This window comes from Indicator indicator, chromosome 21 (assembly GCF_027791375.1).
Source record: "Indicator indicator isolate 239-I01 chromosome 21, UM_Iind_1.1, whole genome shotgun sequence".
Classification (NCBI taxonomy): domain Eukaryota; kingdom Metazoa; phylum Chordata; class Aves; order Piciformes; family Indicatoridae; genus Indicator; species Indicator indicator.
The window spans coordinates 14,035,914-14,047,422 of record NC_072030.1 but is presented as its reverse complement, the minus strand read 5'-3'; the positions used below and the strand labels follow the sequence as shown (position 1 = coordinate 14,047,422).

At 61.4% G+C, this 11,509-nt stretch overlaps 1 protein-coding gene across 1 annotated transcript; it reads left to right on the top strand.

Moving 5' to 3' along the window:
* The first annotated feature begins 2,367 nt into the window (after window positions 1–2,367).
* Window positions 2,368–11,461, top strand: TCIRG1 (T cell immune regulator 1, ATPase H+ transporting V0 subunit a3). Its single transcript, XM_054390646.1, has 19 exons — window positions 2,368–2,484; window positions 3,527–3,605; window positions 4,411–4,640; window positions 4,739–4,833; window positions 5,354–5,480; window positions 5,566–5,648; window positions 5,791–5,884; window positions 6,141–6,353; window positions 6,898–7,048; window positions 7,141–7,280; window positions 8,041–8,198; window positions 8,274–8,364; window positions 8,458–8,576; window positions 9,028–9,241; window positions 9,412–9,528; window positions 9,608–9,718; window positions 9,964–10,084; window positions 11,014–11,185; window positions 11,314–11,461. The coding sequence occupies exons 1-19, from the start codon at window positions 2,368–2,370 to the stop codon at window positions 11,393–11,395; spliced, it is 2,514 nt and encodes an 837-aa protein (XP_054246621.1). The 3' UTR covers window positions 11,396–11,461.
* The last annotated feature ends 48 nt before the right edge of the window (window positions 11,462–11,509 follow it).

The following is an 11,509-nucleotide window of genomic DNA, read 5'->3' as shown; positions in this document are numbered from 1 at the left end:
CCTCCAGCTCCAGCTTTCTCTGTCTCACCTCTGTTTTGGGGCAAAGAAGGGGTTGAATCCCACCCTGGTTGGGGGTTGGGAAGGGGTCTGGATGGATTCTGGGGAGGGGGATGCGTGTCCTGGAATGGCAGGGTCGGGGCCCAGGAGAAGGGAATGGTGTGGGGTAGGGAGATAGAGTGGTTTTGGGACCATGGGGCAGTGCTGGGGGCTAGTTTAAGGAGCTCCTGGGGGGTTCCTAGGGCTCTCCCACAGAGGTGGTTGGTGTCTCTGCACGGGGTGGAATTACTCCTGGGCCCCAGCTTCCTGGGACAGCCACTGAGGGGAGTTCTGGAGGTACCAAGGAGGAGCCAGCGGTAATGAGTGGCACTGAAGGGATCCCCGTGGTACCAAGGTGGGGCTGGTGCCACCAAGAGGATCCTGGTGGTACTGAGGGGGGTCTCTGTGGTACTGGGGTGGTCCTGAGGCAGGTCCTGGTTTTGTACCAAGGCAGGGTCTCCGTGGTTCCCAGATGGGTCTGATGGCACTGAGAGGATTCCTGGTGGCAGCGAGAAGGGTCCCTGTGCTACCAAGGAGGGATCCTGGTTGTACTGAGGAGTGGGGGTGGGTCCCAGTGGTACCCAGATAGGTCTGGTGGTACTGAGGGGGGTCCCCGGTGGTATCAAGGGGGGTCTAGTGGTACTGAGGAGGGTCCCAGTTATGCCGAGGAGGAGTCCTGGTGGTACCAAGGGGTCTGGTGGTACCACGGAGGGTCTAGTGGTACCGAAAGGCATCCGGTGCTACTGTGGAGGGGATCCCATTTGTACCGAGGAGGGTCCGGGTTGTACCGTGGTGGAATCCCAGTCCTGCTTGGGGGGGTGGGGGGGGGGTCCAACAGCACTGAAGAGCGTCCCGGTGGTATCGAGGAGAGTCCAAGTGTGCCGAGGTGGGTTCCGGTGGTACCGCGGGGAGTGCCGGTGGGACGGGCTGGGGGTTCCCAACTCCGGAGCAGTGCTGGGGTCCCACTCAGAGGACGGATGGCTGGGGAGGGGGCCTCCCAATCCCCTGCACCCCACAGAGTTGAGGGGGTCCCGTGGGCTTCACTCCAGTGGAAGGGGATTCCCGGGAAGCGGCGGGGCCGGGGCTGGGGCCGCTTTCCCCGGTCGGCGGGGCCGGGGCCGGTCCCTCCCCAGGGCTGGGCTCTTCCTGGGGAAGAGGAAGTGCGGGGGGAAGAGCCCGGCCAGCCCTGTGCTCCCGGGTAGGGGGGGTCTGGGGGGGTCCGGGGTACCTGCAGCACCTCCCATCCCCCCCCAATTCCTTGCCGGTCCCGGTCCCGGGGGGATGCGCTGGTCCTGACTCAGAGAAAACTGAACGGGAGGGTGGCAGGGGTGGGTCGAGGGGAAGGGGAAGCGGGAGGCTGTTTGCGGTGGGGGATGGTGTTGGAAAGTATTTTGCAAACGCGGGGCTGGGATAGGCGGCGTGGGACCGGGGCGGGACATCGCCGCTGGCCGCGCTGCGGGGACATCCCGGTCCCCCGCTGCAGGACACCCGGGACCCCCCAGCGCTTGCTGCTGCTCCCCACCCTCCCTCAAGGTGACCCTCCCCCAACCTTTCCTGCCACCACCTCTCCCCGGAACCTTTGGGGTGACCCCCAGCCCTTCCTGCTACCCCCTGGTGTCCCTTTGCTACCCCATCTCAGGACCCCCTCTCAGTCCATGCTTTCACCCCCAGGGTGACTCCCGGCCCTGCTGCCACCTTCTGCCCAACGCTCCCCCCAACCCTTGCTGCTATCTGCGGGCTGACCCCTTCCAGCCTTTGCTGCAACCACTTTGCCCAGACCCCAACCCCTACTGCCACCCCCGGGAACTTCGGAATGATCCCCAGCCCCTCCTATCACCCCCAGCCTTTCCTACTCCCTCCAAGGCTTTCCTGACACTTCCCAGTCCTTGCTGCCACCCCTGAGACCCCCCGGAGTGATTCTTAGCCCTTCCTGCCACTACTGGGGTGAACCCCATCCCTTCTTACCACCCCTTAGAGTCACCCTAACCCCTCCTTCCATCCCTTGGGACCCCTGGGGTAACCCCCAACCCTCTCTGCCGTCTCTGGGGTGACCCTCCTAACCCATGACCGTGACCAGACTCCCAGCCCCTGCTGCCTTTCTCCACCCCTTGCTGCCACCCCTGGGACCCACAGAGTGACCCTTAGCCCTTCCTGCCACCCCTTGCTGCCATCCCCAGGACCCCCTGGAGTAACCCCTAGCCCTTCCTGCCACCTCTTGAGTGGTCCCCACCCTTCTCTGTCACCCCTAGGGTGAGCCCCAGCCCTCACCCTCTGTCCCCCTCACCCCTTTGCAACCAGGGCCACCCAGGAGCGGGGTGCCAGGGGGACACCATGGGGTCCCTGTTCCGCAGTGAGGAGGTTTGCCTGGCCCAGCTCTTCCTCCAGTCTGCCTCAGCCTACAGCTGTGTCAGCGAACTGGGGGAGCGGGGGCTGCTGGAGTTCAGGGATGTACGTAAGGGATGGGGGGCTGGGGGTGCCCTGTGGGCAGGGCAGCTGGTCTGGGTGGGTTTGGGTGCCCTGGGTGAGTGCAAGTGGCTTGGGGTACCCTGGGTGCAGAGGGTTTAAGGTGGGTGGTTTGTCATGCCCTGGAGGGGGGTAGATGGGTGGCTTTGGGTGCCCAAGGTGTAAGAGGTTTGGGGTGCTGTGGGTGCAAGGTGGCTGCACTGGGTGGGCTTGGGTGTGGGTGGTTTGGGGTTCTGTGGGTAGAGGAAATTGATCTGGGTGAGTTTGGGTGCCCTGGGTGGATGCAAGGTGGTTTGGGGTGACATGGGTGCAGGGAGGTGAGGCTGGGTGGATTTTGGATGCCCTGGGTGCATAGGGTGGGTGGTTTGTATTGCCCTGGGGGGAATAGATGGGTGGCTTTGGGTGCATAGGGTGTAGGAGGTTTGGGGTGAGTGGTTTGGGGTGCTGTGGGTGCAAGGTGGGTGCACTGGGAGGGCTTGGGTGCTGTAGGTGGGTGCAGGTGGTTTGGGGTTCTATGGGTAGAGGAAATTAGTCTGGGTGGGTGCAGGTGGTTTGGGGTGCCTTGGGTGCAGGGAGGTGAGTCTGGGTGGATTTGGAATGCCTTGGGTGCAACGAGTTTTGGGGTGAGTGGTTCAGGGTGCTGTGGGTACAGTGGGGTTGGGCTGGGTGGGTTTGGGTGCCTGGGGTACAGGGGGTCTAGGGTGGGTATTTTGGGACGCTCTGGATGCAGGAGATTTGGGGTGGATGAATTTGGGTGCCCTGGGTGGGTGCAGAGAAGTGGTTCTGCGTGGGTTTGGGGTGCTCTGGGTGTGGAGGTTTGAGTGCCATGGGGTAGGGAACTGGGTGCAGAGGCTGGGTGCAGGTGATTTGGGGTACCAGGGACTGGGTTTGACTGGTCTGGGGTGCTCTGGGTGCCGTGGGTGGGTATCTTGGGGTGCTCTTTGTACTGGGAGCGGGCCCAGGGGTACTGGGGATTCTAACCCTCCCCCCCACCAGTCCCACCATACTGTTGACCCCCACTCTGCAGCTGAACCCCAAGGTCAGTGCCTTCCAGCGACGCTTTGTGGGTGAGGTGCGACGCTGCGAGGAGATGGAGAAGACTTTCAGTGAGTGTTAGGGGGACAGTGCAGCTGGTCTGGGTGGGACTGGGTGCCCTGGGTGGGTGCAGGCGGTTTGGGGTGCCATGGGTAGCAGGGAGGTGGGTCTGGGTGAATTTGGGGTGCAAGGGGTGCATGGAGTTTTGGGGGTGAATGGTTTAGGGTGCTGTGAGTATAGGATGGGTGGTCTGGGTGGCTTTGGGTGCTGTGGGTGCTGGGGGGTGTGGGGTAAATGGTTTAGGATGCAAGCAGTGTAGGGAGGTTAGTCTGGGTGGGACTGGGTGCCCTGGGTGGGTACAGGTGGTTTGGGGTGCCATGGGTAGCAGGGAAATGGGTCTGTGTGGATTTGGGGTGCAGAGGGGGTTGGGATAAATAGTTTAGGGTGCAAGGAGTGTAGGGAGTTTGTTCTGGGTGGGTTTGGGTGCCCTGGGTGGGTGCAGGTGGTTTGGGGTGCCATGGGTAGCAGAGAGGTGGGTCTGGGTGGATTTGGGGTGCAAGGGGTGCCGGGGCTTTTGGGGTGAATGCTTTAGGGTGCTGTGAGTGCAGGATGGATGGTCTGGGTGGGTTTGGGGTAAATGGTTTAGGGTGCAAGGAGTGTAGGGAGGTCGGTCTGCGTGGGTTTAGGTGCCCTGGGTGGGTGCAGGTGGTTTAGGGTGCCATGGGTAAGCAGGGAGGTGGGTCTGGATGGATTTGGGGTGCAGGGGGCTTAGGGGTGAATGCTGTAGTGTGCTGTGGGTGCAGGCCTTGGGTCTGCTTCTGGAGTTGGAGTTGCCTACCGTGACCTCTCCCAACGCTTGACCGGGGCTCGCCTCAGCCTTTCTCCAGCAGGAGTTACGGGACGCCGGGCGGGTGCTGGCCCCATGCCCGGACAACCCGCGGGCACCGCTGGCACGGGAGGCTCTGAGGGTGCAGGAGCAGTCGGAGCAGCTGGCACAGGAGCTGCGGGAGGTCAGCCGCAACCGGGCGTCCCTGCGCGGGCGCCTGCGGGACCTGCGCCAGTACCTCCACGTCCTGCGGGAGGGTCGACGCTTCACCAGCCTGCCGGTGGGTCCTGCAGGGCGGGTTGCCACCGGCCTAGGGTGCCACCCTGTGCCCCTGTCCCCTCCTTGCCAGGCTCATCTGGTCGCTCTCCATCGCTTCAGGCTCCTCTAGGTTCTCCGCCGCGGTCCCGGGCGCTCTCCGAGCGTGAGCCTCTCCTCGACCCATCCCTGCACCAGCATCTTGACCGCAAGATCAAGTAAGAGGGGGTGGGAGGTGGGGTGGGATGTGGGGAGAGAGGCTGTGGGGCAGTGGGGGGCACATGAGGCAGCTGGGAAAACTGTTGGATAAAGGTTGGAGGCGGGCCATGGAGCAACTGTGTGGCCGTGGGGCATCTGGAAGGCTGTGGGATAAGGATTGGAGGTGGACATGGGGAAACAGCATGGCCGTGGGGCAGCTGGGAAAGCTGTGGGATAAGGGATGGAGGTGGGCCATGGGGCAACCTGATCTAGTGGAGGGCATCCCTACCCGTGGCAGGGGGGTTGGAACTAGATGATCCTTGGGGTCCTTTCCAACCCTGACAGTTCTGTGATTCTGTGAGGCAGTAGCATGGTCCTGGAGCAGCTGGGAAGGCTGTAAAATGAGGGTTGGAGAAGATGCCTGGGGCAGTGAGCATGGCTGTAGGGTGAGGGTTGGAGAAGATGCCTGGGGCAGTGGTGTGGCCGTGTGGAGCAGCCATGGGGCAGGGGCAGCAGCAGGTCCATGCCATGTCCCCACAGCTTTGTGGCTGGTGTCATTCACCCCTGGCGGGTGAGCGCCTTCGAGCGGCTGCTGTGGCGAGCCTGCCGTGGCTACTTGGTGGCCAGCTTTGTGGAGATGCCCGAGCCCATGGAGGACCCCACCACAGTGAGTGGGGCACTAGGGTGGGGAGAGCTGGTAGGGAACTAGGGCTGGGACGAGCAGGGGGTGCCATGGACTGTGTTGTCCCCAGGGTGAGAGCATCACCTGGGTCATCTTCGTCATCTCCTACTGGGGCGAGCAGATTGGGCAGAAGATCCGCAAGATCTCGGACTGGTGAGCCAGTGGCCACGTGTCCTACCACACAGAGCTTTATTGAGCAAGATCTCCCCTGGGTCCCACCGTGGGGACAACCTGGGCCACCCCAGGGAGCCTCGGCACCACCTAATGGTGGTGTCTGTCCGTCTGCCCCTCCCAGCTTCCACTGCCACGTGTACCCCTACCCAGAGAGCGAGGCCACACGGGAGGAGACCATGAGTGGGCTCCACAGCCAGATCCAGGACCTCAGTGTGGTGAGCTGGGCACCCAGTCCTTGACCTGGGGAGCTGGGACTGGGGGGATGCCATGGTGGGACACCCCCAGTCCCTGACCTGGGGAGCTGGGACTGAGGGGATGCCATGGTGGGACATCCCCAGTCCCTGACCTGGGGAGCTGGGACTGAGGGGATGCCATGGTGGGACATCCCCAGTCCCTGACCTGGGGAGCTGGGACTGGGGGGATGCCATGGTGGGACACCCCTGGTCCCTGACCTGCTCTGGTTGCCCGCAGGTGCTGGAGGAGACAGAGCAGTACCTGGCTCAGGTGCTGGACAAGGTGGTGCTGGCACTGCCCACTTGGAGGGTGCAGGTGCAGAAGATGAAGGCCATCTACCTCATCCTCAACCAGTGCAGCTTCGATGTCACTGAGAAGTGCCTCATTGCTGAGGTCTGGTGCCCAGTGAAGGACCTGACCCAAGTGCAGGATGCTCTGCGCCAGGGGTCGGTGGGTAGCTTGGTGTCCTTGTGTCCTTGTGCTGAGGGTGGCTTGGTGTCCTTGTGTCCTTGTGCTGAGGGTGGCTTGGTGTCCTTGTGTCCTTGTGCTGAGATTTTGCTCACTTGTCCCCATGTCCTCATGCCAGGCTCTCCTCACTTGTCCTCACTTCCTCATCTCCTTGTGCTTGGTGTCCATATATGTCCCCTCGCCAGGGCTTCTTCGGTGTCCCCATGTCCACATGCCAGGGGTTGCTCATTGTCCCCACGTCAGAGGTTGCTTAGTTGTCCCTGTGTCCTTGTGCTGGGATTGCTTGGTGTCCCCATATCTCCACACCAAGGGTTGCTTGGTGTCCCCATGCCTTCACACCAAGGGTTGCTTGGTGTCCCATGTCCTTCTGCTGTTGCTGCTCGGTGCCTCCCTACCCTCGCAGCAGGGCTTTGCTCGGTGCCTCCATGCTCTCCTACCACCGGTTGCTCGGTGTCTGTGTCCTCCTGCCGCGGGTGGTGGGGGTCTGGGTGCCATGGGTCATGCTCTGGGGGCTTTTCCTCCCCAGTACAAGAGTGGCTCGAGCGTGGAGTGCTTTGTGCAGCGCATCCCCACCTCGGAGAGTCCTCCCACCCTCATCCGCACCAACAAGTTCACCGCTGGCTTCCAGAGCATCGTAGATGCCTACGGGGTGGCCAGCTACCAGGAGGTGAACCCTGGTAAGACCCTTCCAGCCCTCTGGCCTCAAGATTTGGTGGTGGGGGTGGGGGTGAAGACCTCCATATGATGTGGTTCCATGTGCCCCCCGCAGCACCCTACGCCATCATCACCTTCCCCTTCATCTTCGCCATCATGTTTGGGGACGTGGGCCATGGGCTGCTCATGTTCCTCTTCGCTCTCTGGATGGTGCTGTACGAGGACAGGCCCAGCCTGAGGCAGGCCAGCAATGAGGTGAGGAGATGTGGTGTGGGGCCAGGCTTGGAGGGCTGGGGTTGGGCTTTGAGGTGTGGGCTCAGGCTTGGAGATGTGGAATGTGGTTGAGGTCATGGAGTGGACCTGGAGACATGGGATGGGGTTGGTGGGATGGGATGGGGGTGGAGATGTGAGATGAGTGTGGTGGGATTGGGGGTTGGAAGTATGGGATGGGGTTGGAGGTTTGGGATGGAGGTGTGGAACTTGGGGTGATGGAATGGATTTGGAAGTGTGGGATGGGTTTGGAGGTGTGGGATGGGGTTAGTGGTACAGGGTGGGGTTAGTGGGGTTAGCGGGGTGGGAGTGGTGATATGGGATGGGTTTGGAGGTGCGGGATGAGCTTGGAGGTGTGGAACATGGTTGGGGCTGTGAAATGGGCTTGGAGACATGGGCTGGGGTTAAAGGTGTGGGACATGGCTGGAGACATAGGGTAGCATTGGAGACATGGAATGAGGCTCTAGAGGTGTGATGGGCTTGGAGCCTCAGGACATGGTTGGAGGCATGGGATGGGGTTGGTGGTGAGTGATGGGACTGGGAGTGTGGGATGGGGCTGGTGGTGAGTGATGGGACTGGGAGTGTGGGATGGGGCTGGTGGTGAGTGATGGGACTGGGAGTGTGGGATGGGATCAGAGAAGTGGAAGGGGTGTGGATTTGTGGAGCGGGGCCGGTGGTGTGGCAGAGGGACAGCATGGGGCAGGGTTGGTGCTGTGGGACAGAGGAGCCTTGCTTGCCCCCCCAGATCTGGCTGATGTTCTTTGAGGGCCGCTACCTGATCCTGCTGATGGGAGCCTTCTCCATCTACACCGGCTTCATCTACAACGAGTGCTTCAGCAGGGCCACTGCCATCTTCCCCTCTGCCTGGAGCGTGGCTGCCATGGCCAACCACTCCTCCTGGAGGTGGGACCCCCCCAGCCCCCTGTGAGCCCTGTCCAGCTCCCTGCCTGCACTGACAGCTCCTCGCTCTGCCCACAGCTCTGCCTACCTCGCCACCCACCCCGTCCTCACCCTGGACCCCAATGTCACCGGTGTCTTCCGAGGGCCCTATCCTTTTGGGATTGACCCAGTGAGTGCCCTCTGGAGGAGGAGGAAGAGGAGAGGAGAGGGTGGCACCTGTGATTGGGTTGCTTCAAAATCTCACCTACTTTGTCCATGACAGATCTGGAGCTTGGCCATCAACCATCTCAACTTCCTCAACTCGTTCAAGATGAAGATGTCTGTGGTGCTGGGCATTGTGCACATGGCCTTTGGGGTCATACTGGGCATCTTCAACCATGTGTGAGTCCTTAGGGCTGTGCCCATGGGCTCTGGCCACCCATGGTCGTGCTAACAGGACTCAGGGCTGGGGTCATCTGGGTGGGGTGGGTCCTGTGCTCCCAACATCTGGGTGGGAGTGGAGAGGGTGGGTGTGCATGGGGACACCAAGCAAACCTCAGCAGAAGGACACGAAGACACCAAGTGACTCCAGCACAATGATGTGGGGACAGCAAGCCCTCCCAACGGGTCATGGGCACACCAGGTAACCCCTAGCACAAGGAGACCAAGCAAAACCCAACAGAGGCTGTGGAGACCCCAAGTGAACCCCAGCAGAAGGACATGCAGACATCAAGCAGCTGAAGACGTGGGGACACCCAGCAAACCCTAGCATGAGGTCACCAAGCAAACCCCCTCAGAAGGACATGGGGACCCCAAGCACAAGGCTGAGCGTGGCTGATGTCCCTCTTCCCAGGCACTTCCGCCAGTGGCACCGGCTGGTGCTGGAGTTCCTGCCCGAGATGATTTTCCTCCTGGCGCTCTTCGGCTACCTCGTCTTCCTCATCTTCTTCAAGTGGATCAAGTTCAGTGCTGCCAACTCCTTGGTGGCCCCCAGCATCCTCATCCACTTCATCGACATGTTCCTCTTCACCTCCAACGCTGACAACCTCCCTCTCTACCAGGGGCAGGTAGGACCTCACCGAGGTGAGGTGGCACCCACCTGGGCACCTCACTGCACCTCCTGGGGAACCCTCTGCTGGCTGGGGTGGTGGGAATGGGGGTCCTCCTGTTTTCACAAGGGTGGCCATTCCCAGCTCAGCACTGGAGGTGACCTCAGAGTGTTGTCTGTGTGCCGCAGTTGCCGGTGCAGACGGTGCTGGTGGTGCTGGCGCTGGCATCGGTGCCCGTCCTGCTCCTGGGGACACCGCTCTACCTGTGGTGCCAGCAGCGCTCGCTGAGGACCAGCCAGCCCACGGTGAGGCTGGAGCCATGGTGGCGGGGTCAGCCACACAGGGAGGTGGTGCGATCTCACCATCAGTGATGTCCCCATGCAGCTGGTGGCCAGCAGGGAGCAGGAACCGCTGCTGGAGGGGCAGGAGGCTGGCAACTCCGTCAACGCCACCAAGGAGGATGTGGAGAGCGGGGGGCACAGCCCTGATGCCAAGGTGAGGGACACCAACCCAATGGGCTCAGGAGGTGGTGGGATGGTGGTGGCTGTGCCCAGGGAGGTGGTGGGGTGGACATACCTGGAGGTGTTTAAGAGGAGGCTGGATGAGGCACTTGGTGCTATGGTCTGGTTGATTAGTTAGGGTTGGGTGATCGGTTGGACTTGATGATCTTGGAGCTCTCTTCCAACCTGGTTGATTGATTCTGGGGTTCTGTGGTCACTGATGTCCCACTGTCTCTCCAGCACTTGGACTTGGCTGAGCTCTTCATGCACCAGGCCATCCACACCATCGAGTACTGCTTGGGCTGCATCTCCAACACTGCCTCCTACCTCCGGCTTTGGGCGCTCAGCTTGGCCCACGCCCGTGAGTGACCCCCTGAACCTCCTCCCCCAGCCACCCTAGCACACCTAGGAGGGCTCTGCAGAGAGACCTTGTCAGGCTGGACAGATGGGCAGAGTCCAAGGGCATGAGGTTGAACACATCTAAGTGCCGGGTTCTACACTTGGGCTACAGTGACCCCAAACAGTGCTACAGGTTGGGGACAGAGTGGTTGGGGAGCAGCCAGGCAGAAAGGGACCTGGGGGTACTGGTTGACAGGAGGCTGGGCATGAGGCAGCAGTGTGCCCAGGTGGCCAAGAAGGCCAATGGCATCCTGGCCTGGATCAGGAATGGTGTGACCAGCAGGAGCAAGGAAGTCATTCTGCCCCTGTACTCAGCACTGGTTAGACCACACCTTGAGTGCTGTGTCCAGTTCTGGGCTCCTCAGTACAAGAAAGATGTTGAGATGCTGGAACATGTCCAGAGAAGGGCAACAAAGCTGGGGAGGGGTCTGGAGCCCAGGGCTGGGGAGGGGTCTGGAGCCCAGGGCCTTTGAAGAGCAGCTGAGGGAGCTGAGGTTGCTTAGCCTGGAGAAGAGGAGGCTCAAGGGTGACCTCATTGCTGTCTACAACTCCCTGAAGGGAGGTTGTAGCCAGGTGGGGGTTGGTCTCTTCTCCCAGGCAACCAGCAGCAGAACAAGAGGACACAGTCTCAGGCTGGGCTGGGGGAAGTTTAGGCTTGAGCTTAGAAAGAAGTTCTTCAGACAGAGAGATTGCCCTTTGGGATGGGCTGTCCAGGGAGGTGGTGGGGTTGGCATCCCTGGAGGTGCTTAAGAGGAGGCTGGATGAGTCTGGTTGGTTAGATAGGGTTGGGTGATCAGTTGGACTCGATGATGTTGGAAGTCTCTTCCAACCTGGCTGCTCTGTGTGAAGTCAAACCTTTGCCCCTCCTCTCCTCGTCCCTGTCCCCACCAGAGCTGTCGGAGGTGCTGTGGAGCATGGTGATGCGCAATGGCTTCGTGGGGCTGAGCTACGTGGGCGGCGTGGTGCTGGTGCCGGTCTTTGCCGCCTTCGCCGTGCTCACCGTGGCCATCCTGCTGGTGATGGAAGGGCTCTCTGCCTTCCTCCACGCCCTGCGCCTGCACTGGTGAGCCCTCCTTCAGTGCTTGGCATGGGGTGATGATGATGATGGTGATAGGGTGATGGATATCCCCCCCCCTGCCCCCCAACTCCCACCCTTGAAGATGCTGCTCCTCACCAACCCTTCTCCTCCAGGGTGGAGTTCCAGAACAAGTTCTACGTGGGCTCTGGGTACAAGCTGTGCCCCTTCACCTTCACACCTGACCACTGGGAGTAGCTGTGCCATGAAGATGCTGGGAGGATAGGTGTGGGGGAGGCTTTGGAGCATCACCTGGACCAAATCTCCCCCATCCCACCCCTTCTACTCAACTGGGGAGCAAGAATTCCCCCT

What these genes read in the sequence shown, in the direction of transcription:
- TCIRG1 (XM_054390646.1), top strand. Translation starts at nt 2,368, where the DNA reads ATGGGGTCCCTGTTCCGCAGTGAGGAGGTTTGCCTGGCCCAGCTCTTC. An exon ending in TGAGGCAGGCCAGCAATGAG is followed by an intron (nt 7,281 to 8,040) that starts GTGAGGAGATGT and finishes TTGCCCCCCCAG; the next exon opens with ATCTGGCTGATGTTCTTTGA. An exon ending in GCTCAGCTTGGCCCACGCCC is followed by an intron (nt 10,085 to 11,013) that starts GTGAGTGACCCC and finishes TGTCCCCACCAG; the next exon opens with AGCTGTCGGAGGTGCTGTGG.